General features: G+C 41.4%; 1 protein-coding gene across 9 annotated transcripts in view; it reads left to right on the top strand.

Moving 5' to 3' along the window:
• The window catches only part of ptprma (protein tyrosine phosphatase receptor type Ma), a 263,649-nt gene that overhangs the window by 211,270 nt on the left and 30,907 nt on the right, over positions 1–21,472 (top strand). For 2 of the 9 annotated variants that reach the window (XM_036589710.1, XM_036589725.1), the window contains 4 exons: positions 9,055–9,206; positions 12,334–12,408; positions 16,024–16,217; positions 21,360–21,447. In XM_036589710.1, the coding sequence (XP_036445603.1) occupies positions 9,055–9,206; positions 12,334–12,408; positions 16,024–16,217; positions 21,360–21,447 (509 nt within the window). Of the gene's footprint in view, positions 1–9,054; positions 9,207–12,333; positions 12,409–14,247; positions 14,275–15,260; positions 15,273–16,023; positions 16,218–17,886; positions 17,896–21,359; positions 21,448–21,472 lie in introns of all 9 variants that reach the window. The other 7 variants (XM_036589734.1, XM_036589745.1, XM_036589675.1 and 4 more) reach the window with 6 other exon arrangements.

The following is a 21,472-nucleotide window of genomic DNA, read 5'->3' as shown; positions in this document are numbered from 1 at the left end:
GCATAGATCTTCTAAAAATGTAAGTATTATTTTCACAAGTCGAAATTAAGGAGTTAGGGTTTAGGACAGCCACCTCCCAACAGAGATTACCCTATAAATGATGATTTTGTTTGTATTTAGCTTATTGCTATCTCAACTAATACCTTGGGTTTGAATAGATAATGACATAATCCTTGTAAATATCTAACGTCTGAATAGTTAATTGTTTTTTAAATTGTTTTTTACTGTGAGGCCACAGTTTGAACCTATTCTGTGGAACGGGCACATACACTTTTATGTCCTAATGGGGCACTGAAGCATGAATCTAGTGTCAAGACTTCTTACTGGCCTCTTTGACATTTCTTCTGCCACTGATATTGGTGGAGCTCTGTAGAATGCTTTCACATTTGTTTTCCATTTTCCTTCTGCTTGCTCTCCCCATTTCACCCTGAGAAGGTGCGCGTCCTGACATTTGCAAGGAAATAGGCTGCTCTCGCTTTTGTCAAACTCCCTGCAGTAGTTTCACTCCTCCTTCCCAGGTGAATACATGAAACAGAGACGATCACAATGCCTCAAACTAAAATGAAGCAGGATGAGGTGCCCATGAAATTTTGCGCAATTGGAGCTCTACTTTCTTAAAAGAGTTTAATGTAGTTTAAATAAAAAAAGCCAAAACAAAACCAAATATCCACACAGATTTTTATGTTTTATTGAGTGTTTGTGTTTTTAACAAGTGTGGAGCTACTGTTCCTCCAGATGGTTGGCAGCGTTTGCTATTGTAGGAAACATTATCATTTACAGAGATGGAAAATGAAATGGGGACAAATGTGCTTGAGGCATAAGCATACAGACTACATCTCGCTAATCCAGACTTATCTGCCAACTCTGCTGTTGTTGACAGTGAGCTTATTCCATTCCCGTACTGTATGCACATGCCAAGGTTGCTTTTTGAGGCAAAAACTCAGGCTGCTGGTTTAATGCTTTTGGATGCGTGTGCTGCCCGAGGTTGTGTCATTTCTAAACTATGCGCCTTAGTGTCTTGGGTAAACAGGGCAAAATGCTGACACCGCTAAATGTAAGTAAAACAGGGAAAGAAAGAAAAGTTAACAGTGTGAATGTAAACAGTAGAATCTTGTTTATGTGCTCAGAATGCCTTATGTTTGCTTTTTTGTATTATTGGCATTGCAAATATAATAGATAGAAGCAAAGCTGAATGGATGGGCGAATGCTGTTTAGCTGTTTTGTGTTTGGCTTTCTATTCAACAGTTGTGTGGTATTTGGAGCATTTAATTGCGAAAGGCCCTGTAGCTGTCTCTGCATTCTGCAAGCACAAACACCATTCAGCTTTGCTGTCACCCTCTATAACCTCGAAAATGTAAGTTTACTACTGGAGTGCAGGCAATACAGCGACTGAGGACTCAGTAGAGCCTGTAGTTGCTGCTATAAAAAAGTTTAACAGTTCATGGAACAAAGTAATTATTGTACTACATGTTGGGGTTTTAGTGTACGTATAATACCTTCCATTTATAGTGTGTTTGGCTATTGTGCTTTCCTTAGAGTTCAATAGACTTCATTTTAGAACCAGGCAAACTTTGGGGTACACTGTCATTAGATGCAGTCATGTGAAGAAGTAACTACACCCCATGAAAAGTTTGGATATTTTTTCAACAAATTTGACACTTAAAATGAACATTTTTGTCATCCTTTATATACATGAAATGAACAAAAAAGCAATTTGGAAATAGAAATAAGTACACCCCTACATATATCACTGATTCAGATGTGTCAAACTGAAATAAGGTGCATCTGATCAGGTACTAATGATTAGAACGCTGGTAGAGAATATCTTGGAAGAACCTGATATCAGCTGGAAAGCATGGTGGTGGAAATGTTATGGTTTGGGGCTTGTAGCACGGTATGTGCTACCCTGGGCTCAAGGAGGACGCTGGAGGCAGGGTTCAGGGCTGCAGCAGTCATGTTTCTTTAATCACACATCAAATAAATACAAACGAAAACCAAAGATACACTATGCTAAGATGGCCACTTTTCAGTCTTTTTACTCAAGCTTTTCAGCTCTTCCTTTCAGTCTCTTTTTGCTGCTGCTCGTCCCTCCTCTCTCACTTTCTTCCATCTCAGCTCTTTTAAAAGGCGCTCACGCTGCCAGCCAGATCAGCATCAGCTGGCTCTCATTACGGTCAGTGTGAGCACCTGAGCCGAGAGGGAACGAGAGCTCGCTGCTCCGGCTCCCTGTCACCGCCCCCCCCCAGCTCGCACCTCGGCCGCCTGGGTCGAACGTGAGGTGTAATAAAGCGGCCTCACTGCAGAACAGGGGGCGGGGCTCGGGCAGCAGAGCTCGGGACCCGCTCTTTGTCCTCGTGCCTCTTGTTGCCGGCACCGTGGTCGTCGTCCTTCTCCTCCCACCGTCACTCATGTCACTCGGCGGAGCTCGGGCTTTGCGCTCCGCCCCCTCCCCACTCGCGGCTCTCTCCCTGCTCTCCTGGCCGAGGTTCGTCGCCGCTCTTGCCGCCGTCATCATCAGGGCCTGGGGGAAGGACGCATGCCACAGGGCTGCTTTGCTTTCTCAGGGCCTGGCAAATTTGCAATCATAGAATTGACTCTGAATTGTCTGTCATACCAGAGAGTGCTTGGGAAGAATATGAGACCATCTGTCAAAAAGTTGAAGCTGAAGAAGTAGACCTTCCAACAGGATAATGATCCCAAACATACAAAGTAAATCCACAAAGGAATGGCTCAAAATGGAAGAATAGAACAGAACAGAAAAGAAAAGAACAGAACAATTGACATCTCAACTAATTGTTAAAAAAAATTATTTCCATAATTTCCATTGTTTTTGTTCAGCTACATAGCATTTATCTATACAATATATTGAACTGAAGATCGAATACTGATGTCCACATGTCACAAAAGGAGTGTACTTACTTTTTCACATGATCTATCTTCACTGGATCTATCTGTAGTGCAGGTTTATTTGTGATGCTAATATTGTTTTTTGAAATAGAGATATTAACCCACCATTTAACCATCTGACCACATAAATACACCATTTAATGTGTATCTAAACGAGAATCAGTAAATTCTGTGAAACACTCCCCACCCCCACACCCACCCAAGTGCATTAAGTATTTATAGTGCTAATGGGCCTAATGCCCAGATACCGAATTACAGATTACACATTAGATGACAGCGTACGTTAAGTGTCATTTCTGCAGCAAACAAATTTAGGCAAACGGTTAAACTATTAGCTTCCTGTTGAGTCCCCCATTTGCAGAAATGTTGAGAGATAGAAGGGTGCTGGCAGCCATATGGAACCAAACTGAATGCAGGAGATTAATTTGGAGCCAGTGACTGTGGGAGAGCTTCATTAGCTCACGGCCGTCCATTAGCGGGGACCGCGCACCGCTGCGTTTAAGGGTCACCTGCCGCTTTTCTCCTTTCAATGGTCGCGATAACGGCATGAGATACAATTATACCCCTCAAACGTACCACAGGCTTTCTGTGGAATCACAAGGTCTTGCATTTAAACTCCTGCTGTCTTTAGCATGGTGCCATTTTCCATTCTCTTCGAGCAGATGAAAGGGATGGAATCATCCATTATGACAGGAACGTGCAATAAGCTCGCATTGTTCTCTTTCTCTTCATTTAACCGGCAGGACACTGTATTGTTTTCTGCTCTTTGTGTTTGCTCTGTAGCGCTTTAGCCCATGTCTGTCGCTTGAGTCATTAGTGTTGTGCAAGCTGGAATTTGTCCCCAATTTAACAGCTCTGATTCTTTCCCCATAACATGAATGCTTCGAAATGAGCTCGACTCTGCTAGTAACTCTGTGATTACAGCGCCCACTGTAATTTTCCAACACTTTCTGCAGACACTTTAATTTGTTTTTAAGTGCAGCGGGAGAATGACTGCTCGGTGACAAATCTTCGCCGACGCAAGCATCTGAAACAAATGCCGATTTGGATGATGACAAGGGCCTGTAAATTTTAAGCCGGTATTTGCAAAGTGTCACCGGAGAGATTTAGGCTCTGGTGGGAAAAGAGAGATCTCTGCACTTTGAAGTGTTATTACCTTGGAAATCCCCTTGCAGTAAATCAGATTTGATTAATTGTGAATATAAATTGCCATACAGTTCTGAAACAGCAGCTAAGACTCTCAAATATACTTTATACGCATAAGGCCTGGCTTGCTCTCCTTACGAACACTTTGCATCAAATTTAATGCCATGGTTTTTCTTTTGTCGGCTTCATTTGTAGTAAATTTCTCCTCATTTAAATGGGTCATGCCAGAAGCGCTGTGTGAGTTTATGTAGCTGATGTCTGATTTGCATAGCTGATGTCTGATGAATTATTGTGGCAAACATGTACAGAACTGTGCAAAAGTGATATCTGCAAAAATGATATCTGAAGCTTTTTATCTTGGCAGGAAGCATTTATTAGTTACAAAAAACACTAACATTATGATAAATACAAATCAGTAAATGATAAATTAGGAATGTATGTCTGTCACTGTGTTAGCTTAACCATTTCTAAAGCTCTCCTTGAGGAAGTCCAGTTGCCATCCAAAACCTGCATCAGCTGATTAATCCTTCATTAAATCAAATCAAGCGCTGTTGATGGTTCAAAAACATGCAACGGGAGTGAGAAGTCAGGCACTAAACCTGTGTTTTATCTATATTCTTCTGATTAACATATAGCTTTTTACTCTGCGTATGTTTATTTATATTTACTCTAATCTAAATTTGTGTTTTAGTGTTAGTCCTTTATGGTAGTGCCTTTTAAACATAACTGTATATGCATATCATTCCTGTCTAAAGAAAGCCATGTATCTCCATTTTTGTCGATTTTTATTTTTCCACGTTATTTCAACACACCAGCTGCCCTTTACGTTGTGTGAACATTTAATGATGAATGGATCAATAGAAATGCTCTAACATGATTTAACATGAATAACATGAATAAAATCTCTTTACATTAACTTACATTGAAAGGTAAGAGTGTTTTTGCCTTCTCTTGTAAAGTTATTATTTTGGAGATACTTGTTTTTCTTTAGACAGCGACGACATTAGGGATGAGTTACATTGGGGGAAAAGGTCCCATTGCAGTGTTTTAGGTTTTTGCAATCGTTACAATGTCTGAGTCAAAAATGTACCCAAAAAAATATTCAAAAATTGAGCTAGTTATCACTGTAATGCAATAGAAAGGGTGAAATTAAGGTAGTTGTTGAATATACAGGTTAGGGCCACACTATATGGAAAAATGATCATATTGAATTTTATTGCCACAAGCTACTACTGTAATATGCCTTTCGACATACTTAAAGCACATTATGAACATTTGATATAAAGTGGTTAAGGATTTGCCTGCATTATTTCAGATAAAAAAATATTTGTTTGTTATATTATTTAAGCCTTAAACATGATAACACAATAATGATTAAGGAATGTTACATTGTGCAGCCATGATAAACATATACATCATCATTACTTCTGCTAGACAGGAAACAACAGAGCACCGTAGTTACATTAAGCCATCAAATACAAGGTTGCCCTCCTTAATAAATGAGTTTCTAATGAGTGTCTTGGGGGTCTCTCTGTAAGTCTCACTGTAAGTTGTTGTGAAGGCCTGCAGGTCCCAAAGGGGAGTCCTTGTGCTGAGTAGGTCAGCAGTGCATCAGCACATCAGGTGGATTAAGATGATGTAATCTAGACAGACAAGAGGAAATGCCATGCAACACACTGCGAGAAGGTGTAGGCCAAGTGCCAGTCGTACTGCGATAGCATCAGCATCAGATATTCCTCTGCTTGTTTCTCCAGGACAACATATTCATGTGGAAAAAAGACGTGACCACTTAGAGGAGACAGAAATATTGAATAGCATTGAGGTTAAGTATACTGGCAAAGTAAACTGTGCTTTAATACATAAAATATAAAAGAAAAAAACACTCAACAACTACAGAAAAGTTTACATTCGGAGCAGAAAGAGCCATGAGAAGAAATAGCAGGGGAGAGATGGCTAATGTGACTGTACTCTGCATTTCTGCTCAGAAATCCCCTCGGGCTATTGGAGAGCTTCTCTCTTTTTTCCATTTGTAAAAAGCCCCAATCTCTCTGACCTTCAGCGGCTAAACGCTCGAAGGAGAAGAGGGCAGAGAGAGAGAGAGAGAGATGGCTTTACTTTCATTTATTTATGTTTAATGTGCAGGCTGCAGGGGCCAGGTTTGGCTGGCTACTGCTGTTCTGTTTTAGACCACTTAATGCTGAGCAGGATCCATCAGAATCGTGCGAGGGGGGCCTCCATTAGAGATAAGACCGTGTCCCCCGGCCAGGCCCCCATGACCCTGAGGGAAGAAAGAAGGAGGGGACAGCCATCAGATGCGCCACCATTCACATTAAAATGGCTGGCGGATCCCAAAACAGAATGCTGGATTGCGCGGCTGCTCTAAAGGGGATTTGCGATGTTCACCCACCTGATAATCATATTTGCAGCCTCTATTTGCCGATGGTGGCACTGAAGCCCCTTTCACACTGCACTTTTTTCACAATCACATTAATGGTTGTGGAGCTCTCAGTGTTCAAAGACTAGTCCAGGGAGTTTGGTAGAAAAGTTGTTTCTGTGTCATGATTACTAGTACGGAACACTGAGGCATGATCCGTGGTGTTAAAAATATTCCAAGGAATTGTTGATGTGTAGAGTAAAAGGGCAAAATGTTTTTTTAACCTTTAAAAAAGTTTTTTTTCTTATTTGGGCATTGAGATGCGACTGTTGAGTTTGGTATTTGAGGTGATTAAGATTTAGACTGGTAAAGTGCCTTTGGTTCAAGTCAAATTGGCAAAATCTTGGTAACAGAGCCAGCAACGAAGATACAAAGGCTTTCAAAGTGATCTTTTATTCTCCTGGCAACACAAAGCAGCATTGTTTGCTTTCCACCAAGACAGTGTGTTTGATGAGAAAAGTCAGTCTGAAAGTCAATGTGAAAAATTGTCTGATACCTGTATGTTTTATAGCCAGCAGACTAACATGGTCGACAGGCTTTTAAGGCATGTGCAGGCATAGGGCTCTGTCTTTATGGGTGCAGAGACTGTCATCAGTGCTGATACTTGGGTTTTTAACTAAACTAAATTGAACTAATTGAAGGAGCGCAAAGCAAAGCATTAATATTGTTGAAATTCAGTTGTTGTGATAAAAATCCCAAGTATCACGTCTTGACTTACTGCAGTGTCTAAACCAGGACTGTGGAAACTTTTTGTCTTGTGGGGCCAAAGTGCAATGTTTGTGGTTGGCTATGGGCCAAAAAGACAACACCATAAGTTATACATAGTATAAAAATGCTCCTCTCGTTGAGGGGGTGGGGTTACAAAAGTTAGTGTCTGGGCTGCCTTCAAATTTTGAGTTATTGAGTTAAGTTGAGGGATTAAACAGATAAAACACAGATTCTTGTTCCACTAACTTACTATTTGAAATTCAGTGAAGTCAAAATTTTAAGGCGGCTCAAACGTTACCTTTTTAAGTTAAAACAACATTTTTTACAGCATAGGGTAACTTTACTTCAACACTGTTCCAAACTCATTTGATAATTTGGTGATTATACCAGAATTAGATGCAAACAAAATAATGCAAATGTGCCTCAATTAAAGTGGGTCAAGGAATAACATCTTTGATGAACATAGTTTTAATACTCTATTTTGGTAGATTGCTAGAATATGATCACTAACATTTGAAGAACTTGCATCCTTTATAGTAGAGCTCAACAGTTTCCCTAATTGCAGGCTTTTAGATGCGTAACAGGCCCCTCCCCTTACTTGCAGAAGGTAAAAGAGGTGTAAGCCTCACAATACTCAAACATCATGCTCCAGAGTGTTTCCTGAGCTCTCTGAAATAAGACACAATTATACTGTTCCTATTGTATTTTATTGCACTACACACACTCCATTAAAGGATATTATGAAATAACTATGAATGATCTAGAGTAACTGTTCTGAAACTTGTAGGTAAAGCATGTAATTGTGAATGGAAGTCTAGATCTACTGACAGATTCTTAGAGCTTAAAAGGCTTTCCTGAATTGTACCAGGTTTGTTAGAGCAGGAAAACTATTATAGGATGCAGGAGTACCAGAACTAGAGCCAGGCCTGTGAGCCACTGTCCTCCATGAAACCTGACGTAGGTGATGCACTCTGAATCAACCCAGGACTCAGAGCCTTTAGGATTGTAAGCATCCAACTTTTAAGATGGACAGTCTTCCCTCCCCTCTATCCCTGGCTGTGCTGTAGTGCAGCGGAGTCATCTGTAACCCCACATAGGCAAAGTTACCCAAGATAAAGACTAACATTGCATCAATCCCCATGACGACTGTATGTCATCATCACCAAAGCTGCCACATCCAGCCTCACCGATTCCTTCAATTAAAAGTGAAAAGACAGAGGCAAGAAGCGAAGTCATTTGAGCGAACTGCATGCACCGGCGTGCCCTTCCAAGCTCTCGAGTCAACCCCCGGCAGCATCACATAGCCCAAGGCGAAATGCTCTTCTCAGAGCCGGTTTCTGTTCTTCATCAGCATATTCTTTCTCGTCAGGAAGAGTAGAGTCTGTTCCCCGTTCGCAGTGACAACAAGTCTCAAGAGGGCGCATTAGTGAGATGGTAGCAGTCATTGTGCAGGTATTTAAGGCCATGGCTGTCGTGTTCTATATCCTTGCTTTCTGCTCCGAGCACTGGAAGAGCGCTGATCTTGTTTGGCATTTAATGTGACCATGTTTCCGTTCGAGTGCAAGGTCAGAAATGACCAGACGAGTCTATGCATGGCAGAGGAGAGTAAGAGCCTTGCTTGACAGTAACGAGCATATGCTTTTTCTTTAGAAATTTCCCAATTAACAGACAGGATGTGATGTCTATGCAGGTTAAATTCAAAATAACTGGCATTTTTAAAACAACTGACCCAATGGAGCTATGTAGTTAATAAAACTGTCTGCTTATTCATTCATGCATCCATTATTTCATTCATTTAGGCAACAATCTAGTTGATGTGTCTCATTATTACTTTATTTATTTATTTATTTTTAATAAAGGAAACTTGCAAAGAAGCGTAAGGAGACTCTAAGCAGCACAAGGCAGGAGATGACGGTGATGGTGAACTCCATGGACAAGAGCTACACTGAGCAAGGCACCAACTGTGACGAGGCAATCTCCTTCATGGACACCCACAACCTCAATGGAAGAAGTGAGTATTTCACTGACAATACTTCACTGGCCTCCATTTGAACCTTCCTCACATCTCTAACTGATGAGAAACTGTTGGTATAGTTTATTTATTAAAGCCAAGTGGTCCATCTTGCTGAGAGACAGATGAGCTACAGTCTCTAACTGTATACCAGGCTAACAGCGGTCCTGATGTCAAAAATTGACCAATTATGAATGACAAATTGTGCATGGTAACAAAGTTATACACTCAAAATATAAGGTAGACATTTCTAATAAAGTTGACAGTGATTATGTTTATCCATCTAATAAAGATGTTTCAGACTGGTTTCCAGACAAGAATTAAGTCTAATCCTGCACTAAAAAGGAGATGGCATTTCACCAAGGAAAAAATCAGTGACTACAGTGTTTTTTATATCTAAGTTTTTGCCCCCAAGGACTCTGACCGATCATGTCACACCTGGCTAGTGTCTGTGAGTTCAGTGTTTTGCTTTGTGTTGGTCAGCAACTTCAGTCTGGGGTGGGCCGGTGTCCCTGTGCTCCAGCTGCTGCTCCCCCAGGACAGTTGGGACTCTTCTAATCCTTGGTGGGGGCTCCAGATTATCCTGTAGCCCTTGCTCAGAGTGTGCTGGCTCAGCAGCGGCTGGAACACACATCCATCTGCTTACCTGGAGCCAGACGGCTCCCATCCCTGATCTTCACCTCGCGTTGTTTCTGGTTTATGTCTGGTTTATGTCTGATAGCCAGATGACCATTTTCATGAAGTCTTGATGCAGTCGATTTCTTTAGCTCTGACAGTATTTAAATGCTCATCAGTCAACCTAAACATACAAACATAAAGCAACTTCAGCATTTTATTGTGCTGTCCATGTGTAGCCATACATTGCAGTGGATCCTCCGTCTGTTTTTGTTAAGTGATGCATTGTTTAAAAATTATTCTCTTTATTTGTAGTTAACAGGTTTTAGAGGATTTCGTTTTATCTTACTCTACTCTAGGGATGGGTTGGTTAATGGTTTTGATGATGTACTGTGGCACAAAACCCAGTGATAATTATAACAAAAACCCTGTCCGTCTTTTTAAAAAGTTATGGTGGAAGTAAACAGCCTGCTGCTACAGTCTCCTTGCAAACACACACCAGAACATGTTTACATAGTTCTAGTCAGAACAGTAAACAGAAGTAGTGCTGTGATCATTTCAGATTTACTTACATTTTATTCAACAATTAGTTCTGACAACACAGTCTGATTGGTTGAGAACTGTTCTACTGTTGCTGTTGTTTGTGGACACAGCTGTTTTTTGGGGTTTTTTTGAGGTTTTTTTCCTCAAAATGAATGTATCTTTCTACTGAGCACTGGTTTTTGAAGTAATGACTTGCTTTATGCTGCAGTTAACTGTCACTATGTTTCTACTTTATCACATACAAAAAGAGAAAATGAACATGTTAGATTCCATAAATTTCCATAAGATGATATTTGATCTACAGCCAGTTTGGTCAGATTCTGAAGAAGAGTGGGACAGCAGGCTTATTTCAAATTCAGAACCTGTTGTTGCTTTTAAACAAGCTTTTCAGTCGACAGCTGTGATGGCAGAACAACTAAACAAACTAGCCAGAAACAGAATACAATTTGGAAAAAAGATGGGCTGTGAAATGATTTAAAGACTGACTGGAGTCAGGTTAATTTGGCAAATGTTGAAAAAACTGAGCTGAACCTGATACTGCAACAATGATATTTCTATCTGTATCACAGCAGGCTGCTACTCTTTTGCTAAAGAAACTGTCAATATTAAAACACATTTGATACAATGCTTAGGGCTGATTTTCTTTATCTTTATTGCACAGTATAAATTCAATAGAACACAAAGTTGTGTGTTATCATAATAATATACTGCATCTGAATTAATGCTTTTAAAACATATTTAGTATATTTTACCAATATTGTGATAATACGGAAAACTGATCATTTTAGTTGTTGATAATATGACACAACATTTGTATCATCAGCTTACTTTGCTTTTGCCAAACATAAGATATACTAAAATATGGCTTATAATACATTAAAATACCAAACAAAATAAGCATAACACTGCTATAGAACTGTAAGGCATGTGTAAAAGGTAAAAGTAGGCCCAAGCAGCTGTGCTGTTCACCTCTTCTTCTTACAATATGAAACTGGAGCAAAAAAAAAAAAAAACAGTTATTGCTTCTTTGATTACTTGACAGTGGTTAATATTGCAAAAGGGCCGCACCCTTTTTTTCCGCTCGATGTGGCTGATGTGTCACCTAGCGCAGTGGCCAGTAAACAAGGATGAATAAATAAACATGCGCTTTTAGCGGACGGGACAGAGGAGCGGCGGACGCCAGGGCGATTCATCTGTGACCTTATCCTGCTGTCTGTCTCCATAGCTTTGATTGACAGGCAGGTCGCAGCAGACAGCGCCTTGTGGCAGCTGTCAGAGAGCCGGTCCTTACCTGACCGTTCTCACTGTCAGCCGCTCATCCGGCTCCTCACCACTCTTACTATCAGCCCTACTGTATAAGCTAGCCCATGGTGCTCGTCGCTGCTCTGTTTTGATTCAGTGTGAATGGACGTGAATTGAAGACAAACATCTGGTTTATGTGAAAGTCGGGAAAGGGATGTTTCTTTTTTCCATGTTGTATTAAGTAAAGTATGAGTAGTATTTGAGCTATTCCTGCTTTATTCACGTCACACTGGTATTTTAAACTGAGCTTGACAATCTTGGCATGTGTTAAACTGACAGAGTCAGGGGAATTGTGGATGTCTTAACCCTCAAAATAACACAGGGACAAGCATGGAGAAAGCCACCCAGCCATGTTTGGTATATTGATGCTGTCATATAAAACCTCATAAATCTGAAATTGCCAGCTGCTCTTTACATTGTATGAACATTTCATGATGCATTTTATGGCAAATGGACCAATACAGATGGTCCAAAATTACTTGGAATAAAATCTAAATGCATTAAAGTATATTTCAGGATTTCCTCTCCAATTAAGTTAGCATTTTGGAGAAAGATATGTTTTGCTACGACAGCACCAACATGAAAATGTCAAGTAAAGATGTGAAAATTCAGGAATGTTTGCTTAAACATACTTCTTCCTTCTTTCTCTTTTTATTTCTTAAAAAAGCTGTCTCCTCACCATCGTCATTCACCATGAAGACTAACACACTCAGCACTTCTGTGCCCAACACCTATTACCCAGGTAACCTCAGCTCTGACTTCTGACCTCCATGCTCTCACCAAACTAAAACAGCTCTCACTTTTTACATCTATTACTTATATTGTCTCACTTTTTGGGTCACATAACACTGTAGTTACATGTAACAGCAATACATATAAGTAACTGCTGGTGATGTATTCACTGTTACAGATGGATTGCAGTAGTAAAGCTTATGTTAATACACATGTATCAAGTATATCTTGATAGTTCCAACAGGATGTAATTACACAGGTGTGCTAGGGTGAGAGTAATTACATTTGCATAAGGGTGTCTAATTGTATACATTATGGGAGTACTTCCACTACATCTGCACAGGAAATGCCAGCTATCCTGACATTTAGCTAGCTGTAGTAGTATGCTTACGTTGTCACATGGTAACCAAACCAAAGTTCTGACCTTAATTCATTCTGTGATGTGATGGTGTTTATACAGAAATAGCACGTGCTTTAACTTTAAAAGTAACCTTTATGTTTTCATTAAAATGTATGTGTTGTGTTATACTATTCAAAAAGCAATGTCTTGATCCCTAATCTGTAATTTGCCTGTACCCATAAGAACTTCACAGTAATTGTCCACTTTTGTTGAAGTTTACCTTTCACCTAGTACCTGAAGTATATTCGTGTTATAATGGGGTAACCTGATCTGTAACTTCAAAGTATCTACATAAATTTAAATCTTTTAAAGATCAATAAACATCTGCTGTTGCTGTGTAAATACCATCACGTTACAGAAGGGTTTAAAGACAGAACTTTGGTTATGTAACGGTTCCACAACATAAGCGTACTACTACAGGTAGACAAATGTTAGGAAAGTTGGCATTACCTGTACAGATGCAGCGTAAGTTCTTTGGTAATGTAACTACACCCCTTCTGTTACAATCAGGCAGGTCATGTTGGAAAAAAGTGGTTCACATTATTACACGTGTAATTACATAAGAAGGAATATGCTCACAACTATCAGTGATACTTTATTTTGAGTGGTCCTTTTAAATTAAACAAACACTCAACAGACTCTCAGTAACATGTCAAAAGCATATGAGGGTTAGGATTAGGTTTTGGGTTGGGGTAAGGGTTAGGGTTAGGATTAGGACCAGGGTTAGGGTTAGGTTTTGGGTAAGGTTAGGTTTTGCGTAATGGAAGTAACAATATTAACAATACATCTACTTCAGTGTATTCAGATGCTGCACTAATGCTTCTTCATTGATATGTTGTTGATGTGTTACTGATAGTCTGTTAAAAATGTATTAATCATCTACAAAATACCACTCCAAATAAAGCGCTACCCAACTATCAAGCTACACTTTCAAATTATATGAGTAAAAACTATGTGATCTCCTGAGTAAGCTGTGCTACTTTAATCTATCTGTTTCAGTACATTACCAGTAGTTACATTGCTGTTGTGTGTATTGTTAATGTGTGATTATGCAGTTATCACAGACACTTGGGCCCCTTAAATCTCTTAAGGCAGTAATGGAGTGCCTATGTTGCATCAGCATGTGTTGCTTTTCACGTAGGTCTAAGCAGGAAGAACTGTGTTTAGCCATTAATGCAATCATATAAATGACGCTTATATGTAAATGTATGTTAATACAAACTAAGTTGGTCAGTCATCACATCAGCATAATGTGAGCAAAGCATTGAGCTCTAACAGACACAGTTCTTCCTTTTTGGATCAGACTCTTCTCTTACTTTTGTCTTAATTTACTTCAATGCTAACTGTCAATTGCTCTGCTGCTAACTGATTTCGACAGTGAACTCTGCATTCTCACTTCCGTATTTTCTTTTCTTTGTAACCTCCAAATTCTACACGGGTTTTGGGCAGACCCCTTTGTGCCAACTGCTATCTTAGGTGAGACACCATTTCCACTTTCTGCTTCTCCAGTGCTCAGCTCTAGCTGTATGACATGTGCCAGACTGTGTATGCATTGCAGTGATAGCTTTTGAGAGGTACACAACAGGATGAGAAAGTGAGATAGACAGAAAGCAAGAAAGGGAAAGAGAGAGATTTGTTTTCGTTACTGATGATGGCTTCCTCACATCCATACCTGCCTGCTTTCCTCTTCTCTGTAAGGCGAGGGTTTTTTCTCCCCGAGCTGAAGTTGGCTTCACCCCATCCCATCCGCATTCCGTGTCGTGCGTGTGACGTCACGTATGTCTATGACCTCTCATGTGCATGGACAGATAATGTGGACTGGATGAGGGGGGGTGACAGTGTGGTGCATTTAAACAAGCAAACAAACCAACAATACAATACACACAAAGCAAAAAACAACGGCCCACAGCCATCCAAACATCTCTTAATGGCAGTGCAAAAGCTCATACAAGAAGGATTTGGATAGACTACAGTGACATTTGGCTCATATTCTTGTGAACTGGAATTTTAGCATTTACAAGAGCAAGAAATTAGATACGTTCATTTTATGGTAAAAAAATCTTGTGAGGCATCACAATATGTCATCAAACCAAACATTTGGCACCTATCCACTATGCTAGAAGAGGACTTGAGTTACTTATAGACGTGTTTTCAGTGGGGTTCACATTTTTTTAACCACTGATTTGGCCTCTAATGTCAAATGGTTCTTGTTTTACTGTAAGACAGCAAATTGCTGAGGCTGATTATTTGTTAATGGGCAGGTCACCCCAACACATTGTAGAGCAGCCAGCATTTCAATATAGGCTCCTTATGGTCTATGGACAACAGTCTGTTTAAGACCAAAACAACAACAAAAATATGTCTAGGTGCTCTTGTTTCAACTATCTTGTTGCTTATACCCTGTTTCCTTTCTCTTCTCCTTTTTTCTTCACATTTAACCTGTTATGTATCCTCTTAAAAAGTGCCAATTAATGGTAAGTTGCCAGTCTGCCCTGTGTTTTTGGGGGTGGAGATGTATGTGGGTCATGCTGAAGGGTTGCCTTCCCCAAACTGTGTCACCTCGCATGGCCTTGCGTAGCATCTCGCCCTGCCCTGTCCACCTGTGCAGCCATTAGCTAGCATGGCCGTCACCCATGGGCGTCCTCTTCATGCATATGTGGACAATGTGACATCCCCCCCTCCTCCCACCTGCACCCTCTCTTATTCTACTTTCTTTGGTTTCACACCACCCCCACCACGTCGTTGTGAAGGTGTCTCATCTGACATTGCCATTGTAGCTGCTAAGGTAACCCTCCTTACAGTACCATGCATCATGGAGAGCCACAGACAGGTCACCATTCCACCATTTGTGCAAGCTCATTCCGCCATTGATCCAACTCCGGATAGCGAGTTTCTGTAGAGAACCGAGTCGCCAGGTAGCTTTCCAGAACAGGACTCTAATCTAGAACTGTACTCTGTTAGAAATAACTAGTCAGGTAAACTTTATAGCTTGTGCACCTCTATGTTTCACTTTAACTCTGTGTATGTTGTATGATTAGCTTCACATATTATTACTTACTGTAATAGCAATGCTCATTTCCTCATGTTTTTCTCATGTTGTAACTCTATCGTAAAACCCTGTACTCATCCATTTCTTCTGCGGTTTGCTGGAATGTGACCTTGCTGTATGCAGTGCCTCAGGCCTGACCAGTTCCTCTGGCCCCATCTCTCTCTTCCCTGCTGCAGATGAGAACCACACAGTGACCAGTGACACCAGCAGCCTGGTGCAGTCCCACACGCACTCCTATAAGAAGAGAGAGGCGGTGGATGTGCCGTACCAGACGGGTCAGCTTCACCCAGCCATCCGCGTGGCTGACCTGCTGCAGCACATCACGCAGATGAAGTGTGCTGAAGGCTATGGCTTCAAAGAGGAGTATGAGGTGAGCTAGTGACCAGCGTGAGTGTCCACACTGTTACTGTCAGCTGCTTATCGTCTTTCTTTTTTTCTTTCTTTCTTTCTTTTTTCTTTCTTTATTTATTTACTTTTCATGTCTGTATTTTCTTTCTTCACCCCTCTTCTTCACCCCATCTTAGTTTGTTTCTTTTCGTTTCTTCTTTTTTCCTTGTTTTTTTTTGTGCTCATTTTTCTTTCTTTCTTTCTTTCTTTCTTTTTTATGTCTTTCTTTTTTTGCTTTTTTCTTTCGTCATCTTTCTTTCTTTCATTCTTTCTTTTTTCTTTCTTTCTTTCTTTCTTTCTTTCTTTCTGTTGTTTCTTCTGTTTCTCCCTCTCTTTCTTCTGCTTTCTGCCTCTCTCTCTCTCTCTCTCTCTCTCTCTGTATCTCTGTATCTCTCTCTGCCTCTCTCTCTCTCTCTCTGTCTCTCTGTATCTCTGTATCTCTCTCTGCCTCTCTCTCTCTCTCTCTGTATCTCTCTCTCTCTCTCTCTCTGTATCTCTGTCTCTCTCTCTCTCTCTCTCTCTGTATCTCTGTCTGTCTCTCTCTCTATATATATATATATATCTCTCTCTGTCTCTCCCTCTCTCTCTCTCTCTCTCTCTCTCTCTCTCTCTTTCTCTCTGTACCTCTGTCTCTCTTTAATGGACTTTTCATGAGCTCTTAATATGCAAAAAGCACAAATTTGTGTCCTTGCACTCAGTGCCTGTATCATCACTGCACTTCACCAGCTCTGTGTTCATGCCCCCTCAGTTTGTTGACTCCATGCCACTCCGCTTAGCTCTTTAAGGCCCAAAGACAGGCGACTGTTTAACTACCTAGCAATCCTAAACCGTCCTGTTGTGAAAATTAGCCCGTAAATCTGAAAGCCCCCCGAATCACACTCGCTGGCAGACACACTTGGGGGATTCAGCGACTGAGGCTGTTTGTTAACGGCTAAGACAACTGAGAGATGTCAGCAGTGCTAAGCGCCTGAGTCTGAGCACACAGCTCCCCTCGTTAAACAAACGCCACACACTCTCTGTCACCCCCTGTCTCCACCTTGTGTGTGTGTGTGTGTGTGCAGGCTATGTGTGCGCGCATGTGGGCCACACTTCCTTTTCATTGCTTCTTGCATCTCCACTGTCCTGAACAGAACTGCTTTACCTGTAGTGTAGTTCCCACCAACCTCCATCTCGTGCTCTTCTCCTCCACAAGCCACTTCTTCACCATTAAATAAGACCTGAATTAAATAAATATTTCTGCTTGGATACCCCCGTTCAGCCCAGCCTGTGCTTGCAGTTTGGGGCTACCCTGAGGGCTCAATTCATTATGGATAAAGATTTTCAGGGCAGAGGTAGCTCTAGAGCTATAATATTGCAAGTTAAAAATACAGTCTGCAGAATAATTGATGCATCCACCTCCCCCTTTTCCTCCTTCCATGTGAAAGTGCTTGTTATAACTGTTTTCTTTTCTATCTTCCATTTCTGAATGCGCATTAAGCTGGAAAAAAGAGCAAAAATCATTGCAGTGTGCCTTCCGTTTGCTGTCTTCACTTACCTGTCTTAGTTCAATGAACTTTAGAGATGACGAGGACTAAATCTGAGCACTAAACTCTTAACTTATCTTTCCCCCTGATCCATGCTTCTTGTTATTCCATACATTAACTTTGGAAAAGCTAAACGAGGTAAGCCGACATTTTTGGATGTGATTGTAAGTTGTTCTTAGTTGCTTGCTAGTTGCATTATGACTTGTCAGAACCTGCCAGCTTAAAACTGTCCAGTAGCTTGTCATTTAGGTCCTGTATTGTGTCTGTAGAGGATGTATGTAATATTGCAAACTGCTCATGTACATGTACTGCGTATATATTTGTAATATACCTGTTACTTTAACTTCATCTTCACTTAGCATGTCATGCTAAGTGCCAAAATGTTAGCAGATTACATTTTCTGTTCTTTCAAAACACATAGAATGGTACATCTGCAATACAATATTCCCTGTCCCTTCAAATCACATGGAATAGTACATTTACAATAAAAGAGGGTCGAAACCTCCCTTGTTACCTCCCTTATGTATTTGTAGACAAATAACATTGGTACTATTCATATAAATGAACACATTCTGAAGTGGTCTTGCCTCATCCTGCCTGCTTTCAAACATCCCTTTGATTGTGTTTTACGGAAGAAGACTCAACTCCAGTGTTCTAGTTTTATCTGTCAGCCTTGCTTATGACCCCTTGTGTCTTCCATGCTGATGCTCATCATTCCATCCTGTTACTGGACACCATGCCATGCTTTGCTGAGCAGCTCCAGTGCTAGCATTCAGGCAGCCATCCATTCTGACTGGCCTTTTCCCTAACCACACCATCATAGCAGCATGCCGGGGGTGTTGTGAAGCACTACACAAAACTCTCTGTGCTACTAATGACAGTTACTCTTGTCAGCTTGTGTGATGCATTTTGAAAAAAAAAACACATTGTCAAATTCAGTAATGATTCTTTGTTTTTTTATGAGCTTGCTTTGACTTGACACCTTTCCGAAACTCCAAAAGCTTCATGTTTTGTCAAAGGTACAGGTGCAGATTGCAGTGCTTTGTCTAAAACAGTTGATTGATTTTTAATAACCGCCCTCCCTCCTGATCCGCCCCGGCAGGGAGACAACACAGACAAAGGTGCGAGACACAACAAGGGGTTCATGTCACACCCGAGCAAGAGACTGAGCATTATTATCTATTGAGGAGTTGCTCGGAGGCATAACGCTGATGAAATCTGTTATTATTGCCTGCGTTTTCTGTTTGATTTGGCCCCTCGACACAGCCCTCCGCTTTTTTTCCAAGAGAAATCTTCTGTGAAGAATCACCTGAGTTTGACTTTTTAAAAATGCACACAGCAGAACAAATGTTTGGGCTCGTTTTCTATCTCCACCAATCAGATGTTAGCTTATTGACTTAGATTTTGAGGCCCAGCCAATAGTATAGCAGAGCCTAGAGGGACAGCCACAGCCTGGAGCGCCCTTTCAGCTATTTTACTTTTCATTCTGTCTCCATCTGCTGCAAGGCTGCGCCAGATCTTAATGATTCTGCTTCATTGTTTCTAGACTTTAAAAAAAAAAACATTATTTTTCCATGAAGCCTGGAAATGATTCCTCTCTTCTATTTCAGTGAAGCACTATGTGTGCAACGTTTATCCCTCTTTTTTATGCTGACTGTTTTCCATTGCAATTTATATTTTGTGCCTGGGATATGAACCATAACTGCACAGAAACCCAAGCAAAGGCTATGTCAGTATTTGTTTGACAAAGTTTGTACTCTGTAACATGCCCACAGTCTGCAGATGTTCTTTAAGGCATTTGCTTATGACTGTTTTGAATATATGAATATCTCGCGAGGGTTCTCTTCCAGCTGACATAGCACGCTCGCAGGTTTGACATGCGTCTGAACCAGTTTGCCTGTGCCTCTCATTATTCTCCCCTGCTGTGGTCCCCGCGTTGGACTCTGCATCTCATTACTGCCTGCCACACGTGCCAAGCGTCTAAAAGGTGTTCGTCACTCATAACCCCCCCGCACGCCCGTCCGCAGCCTCCCAGACGCCTCAGCTCCCTGTCACGTAGACGACATGAAAGGACAGCTGTCTCCAAAGACACAAGGCTGCTGTGAATAACAAGCCAGCTCCGCTTTTGAAAATCTAAACTGTGTCCATGTAGCGAGAGAGAGAGAGAGAGAGAGAGAGAGAGAGAAGCCAAGTCTTCCCGTCGTTGTCAATATGTATTAAACCGCCTTTAATGTCTCCGCCACCGGCCTCAGTGCGTCGGAAGGAAAAGCAATCTGCATTAAATACGCCCGCCCTTCAAAGTGTCCCTTGCTGCCGCAGTTACAAGGCAACTGCCGCCACCTCTATCACAAGGCCCAGCCTGGTCAGCGGAAAGGTCATGTGATAAGCCTCATCCTTTTAATCCAGGCGGAAAGGTGCACTCATAGCATTCGTATCTGAGCCCGGCTGCTCTGAGCAGCTACTGTTTGCATATTAAGAGCTCATTTCTGGGAACATTAGACAGTTCTCATTTCCTCGCCCTGTTAAGCAATGATATGTGCAATCTTAACAGTCTCAGAAACTTTAGAAAAGCAAAGCTCAACTACCGCTCAGAAAAAGGTAAACAGATTTTAGCTTTATTTAAGCATAACCATAAATCTGCCCGTGCCAACCCGTGGCAAGGTTTAAACCATGTTCATCGGGAAAAGAAATTTAGACTGTAGCATCCAGCAGCTTTGCAGTCCCCCAGGTGTCCCCTCCTGGCTTCCTCTGTCACTGTCGGGGACTCGAGCTGGCGTCATTAACTACACTGAGGCTGATCAAGGCACTTTGTTCTTCACTGCGAATTCTGTGTCATCATCGCATTCAGACCCAAAGGACGCTCAGCTTCACTAAGAGAAAGAGCGGCAGTCGCTTACAATCACCAGCAATCATATCAATTGTCTGTGGATGGTGAGGTATCAGAGGCACGCGGCCGGCTGCAGATAATAATGCATCATTATGCTCTATTTATACCTCAGAGCTACACTCCATCGAGAGTCGAGCAGGCAGCTGGCAGCAGCGAGAAGCTACAGTGAACAGACAAGTCTGAACACCCCAGCAGCTCTCCCTCGCACCCCCCACTGAACAAATGCTTGCTGCTGTTGAAGTTTGTCTTCATAATTAGCTTTAATTGTGTGGCCGAGCAGCTCAGAATTGCCAGATTCCCCACACACCATTAATATTTCATCATGTTCAGGGAAAGTGTCTGTTTTTTGATCCCATTGCTAGCCGCTTTTTTTTTCAGTCTTTAATTCCCACCAGTCGAGCCCCTTAGTGGAGTCAGTGAGAAGGACAGGTCATTTTTGCTTCTCGGTGGAGCCTGGCCCACGAACACTGAACTGACGCTCCTCTAATAGCCCTCGGTTTTGACACTACTCCAAGGGTTCCTTGCTCCCATCCCTTGATGTCAAATAATGATGTGAATCTAGTTAGCTTAACTCTCTTCCCTTCGACTGTTCATGTTTGAAGTCCAACTTGGTCATCATTTAAGGCAGTAACCTTTTGACCTCATTTCCCTCACTTCCTGTCCTTGATCCTCAACGTCTGTCTGTCTCTCTCTCTGTCTCATTTCCTCTCCTCAGAGCTTCTTCGAAGGGCAGGCTGCGCCATGGGACTCTGCAAAGAAAGATGAGAACAGGATGAAGAACCGTTACGGAAACATCATTGCATGTATGTAGATAATGATCTTAATTCT

Source organism: Colossoma macropomum, unplaced genomic scaffold (assembly GCF_904425465.1).
Source record: "Colossoma macropomum unplaced genomic scaffold, Colossoma_macropomum, whole genome shotgun sequence".
Lineage (NCBI taxonomy): Eukaryota > Metazoa > Chordata > Actinopteri > Characiformes > Serrasalmidae > Colossoma > Colossoma macropomum.
The sequence above is the reverse complement of the archived record's forward strand: the minus strand, read 5'-3'. Positions and strand labels throughout refer to the sequence as shown.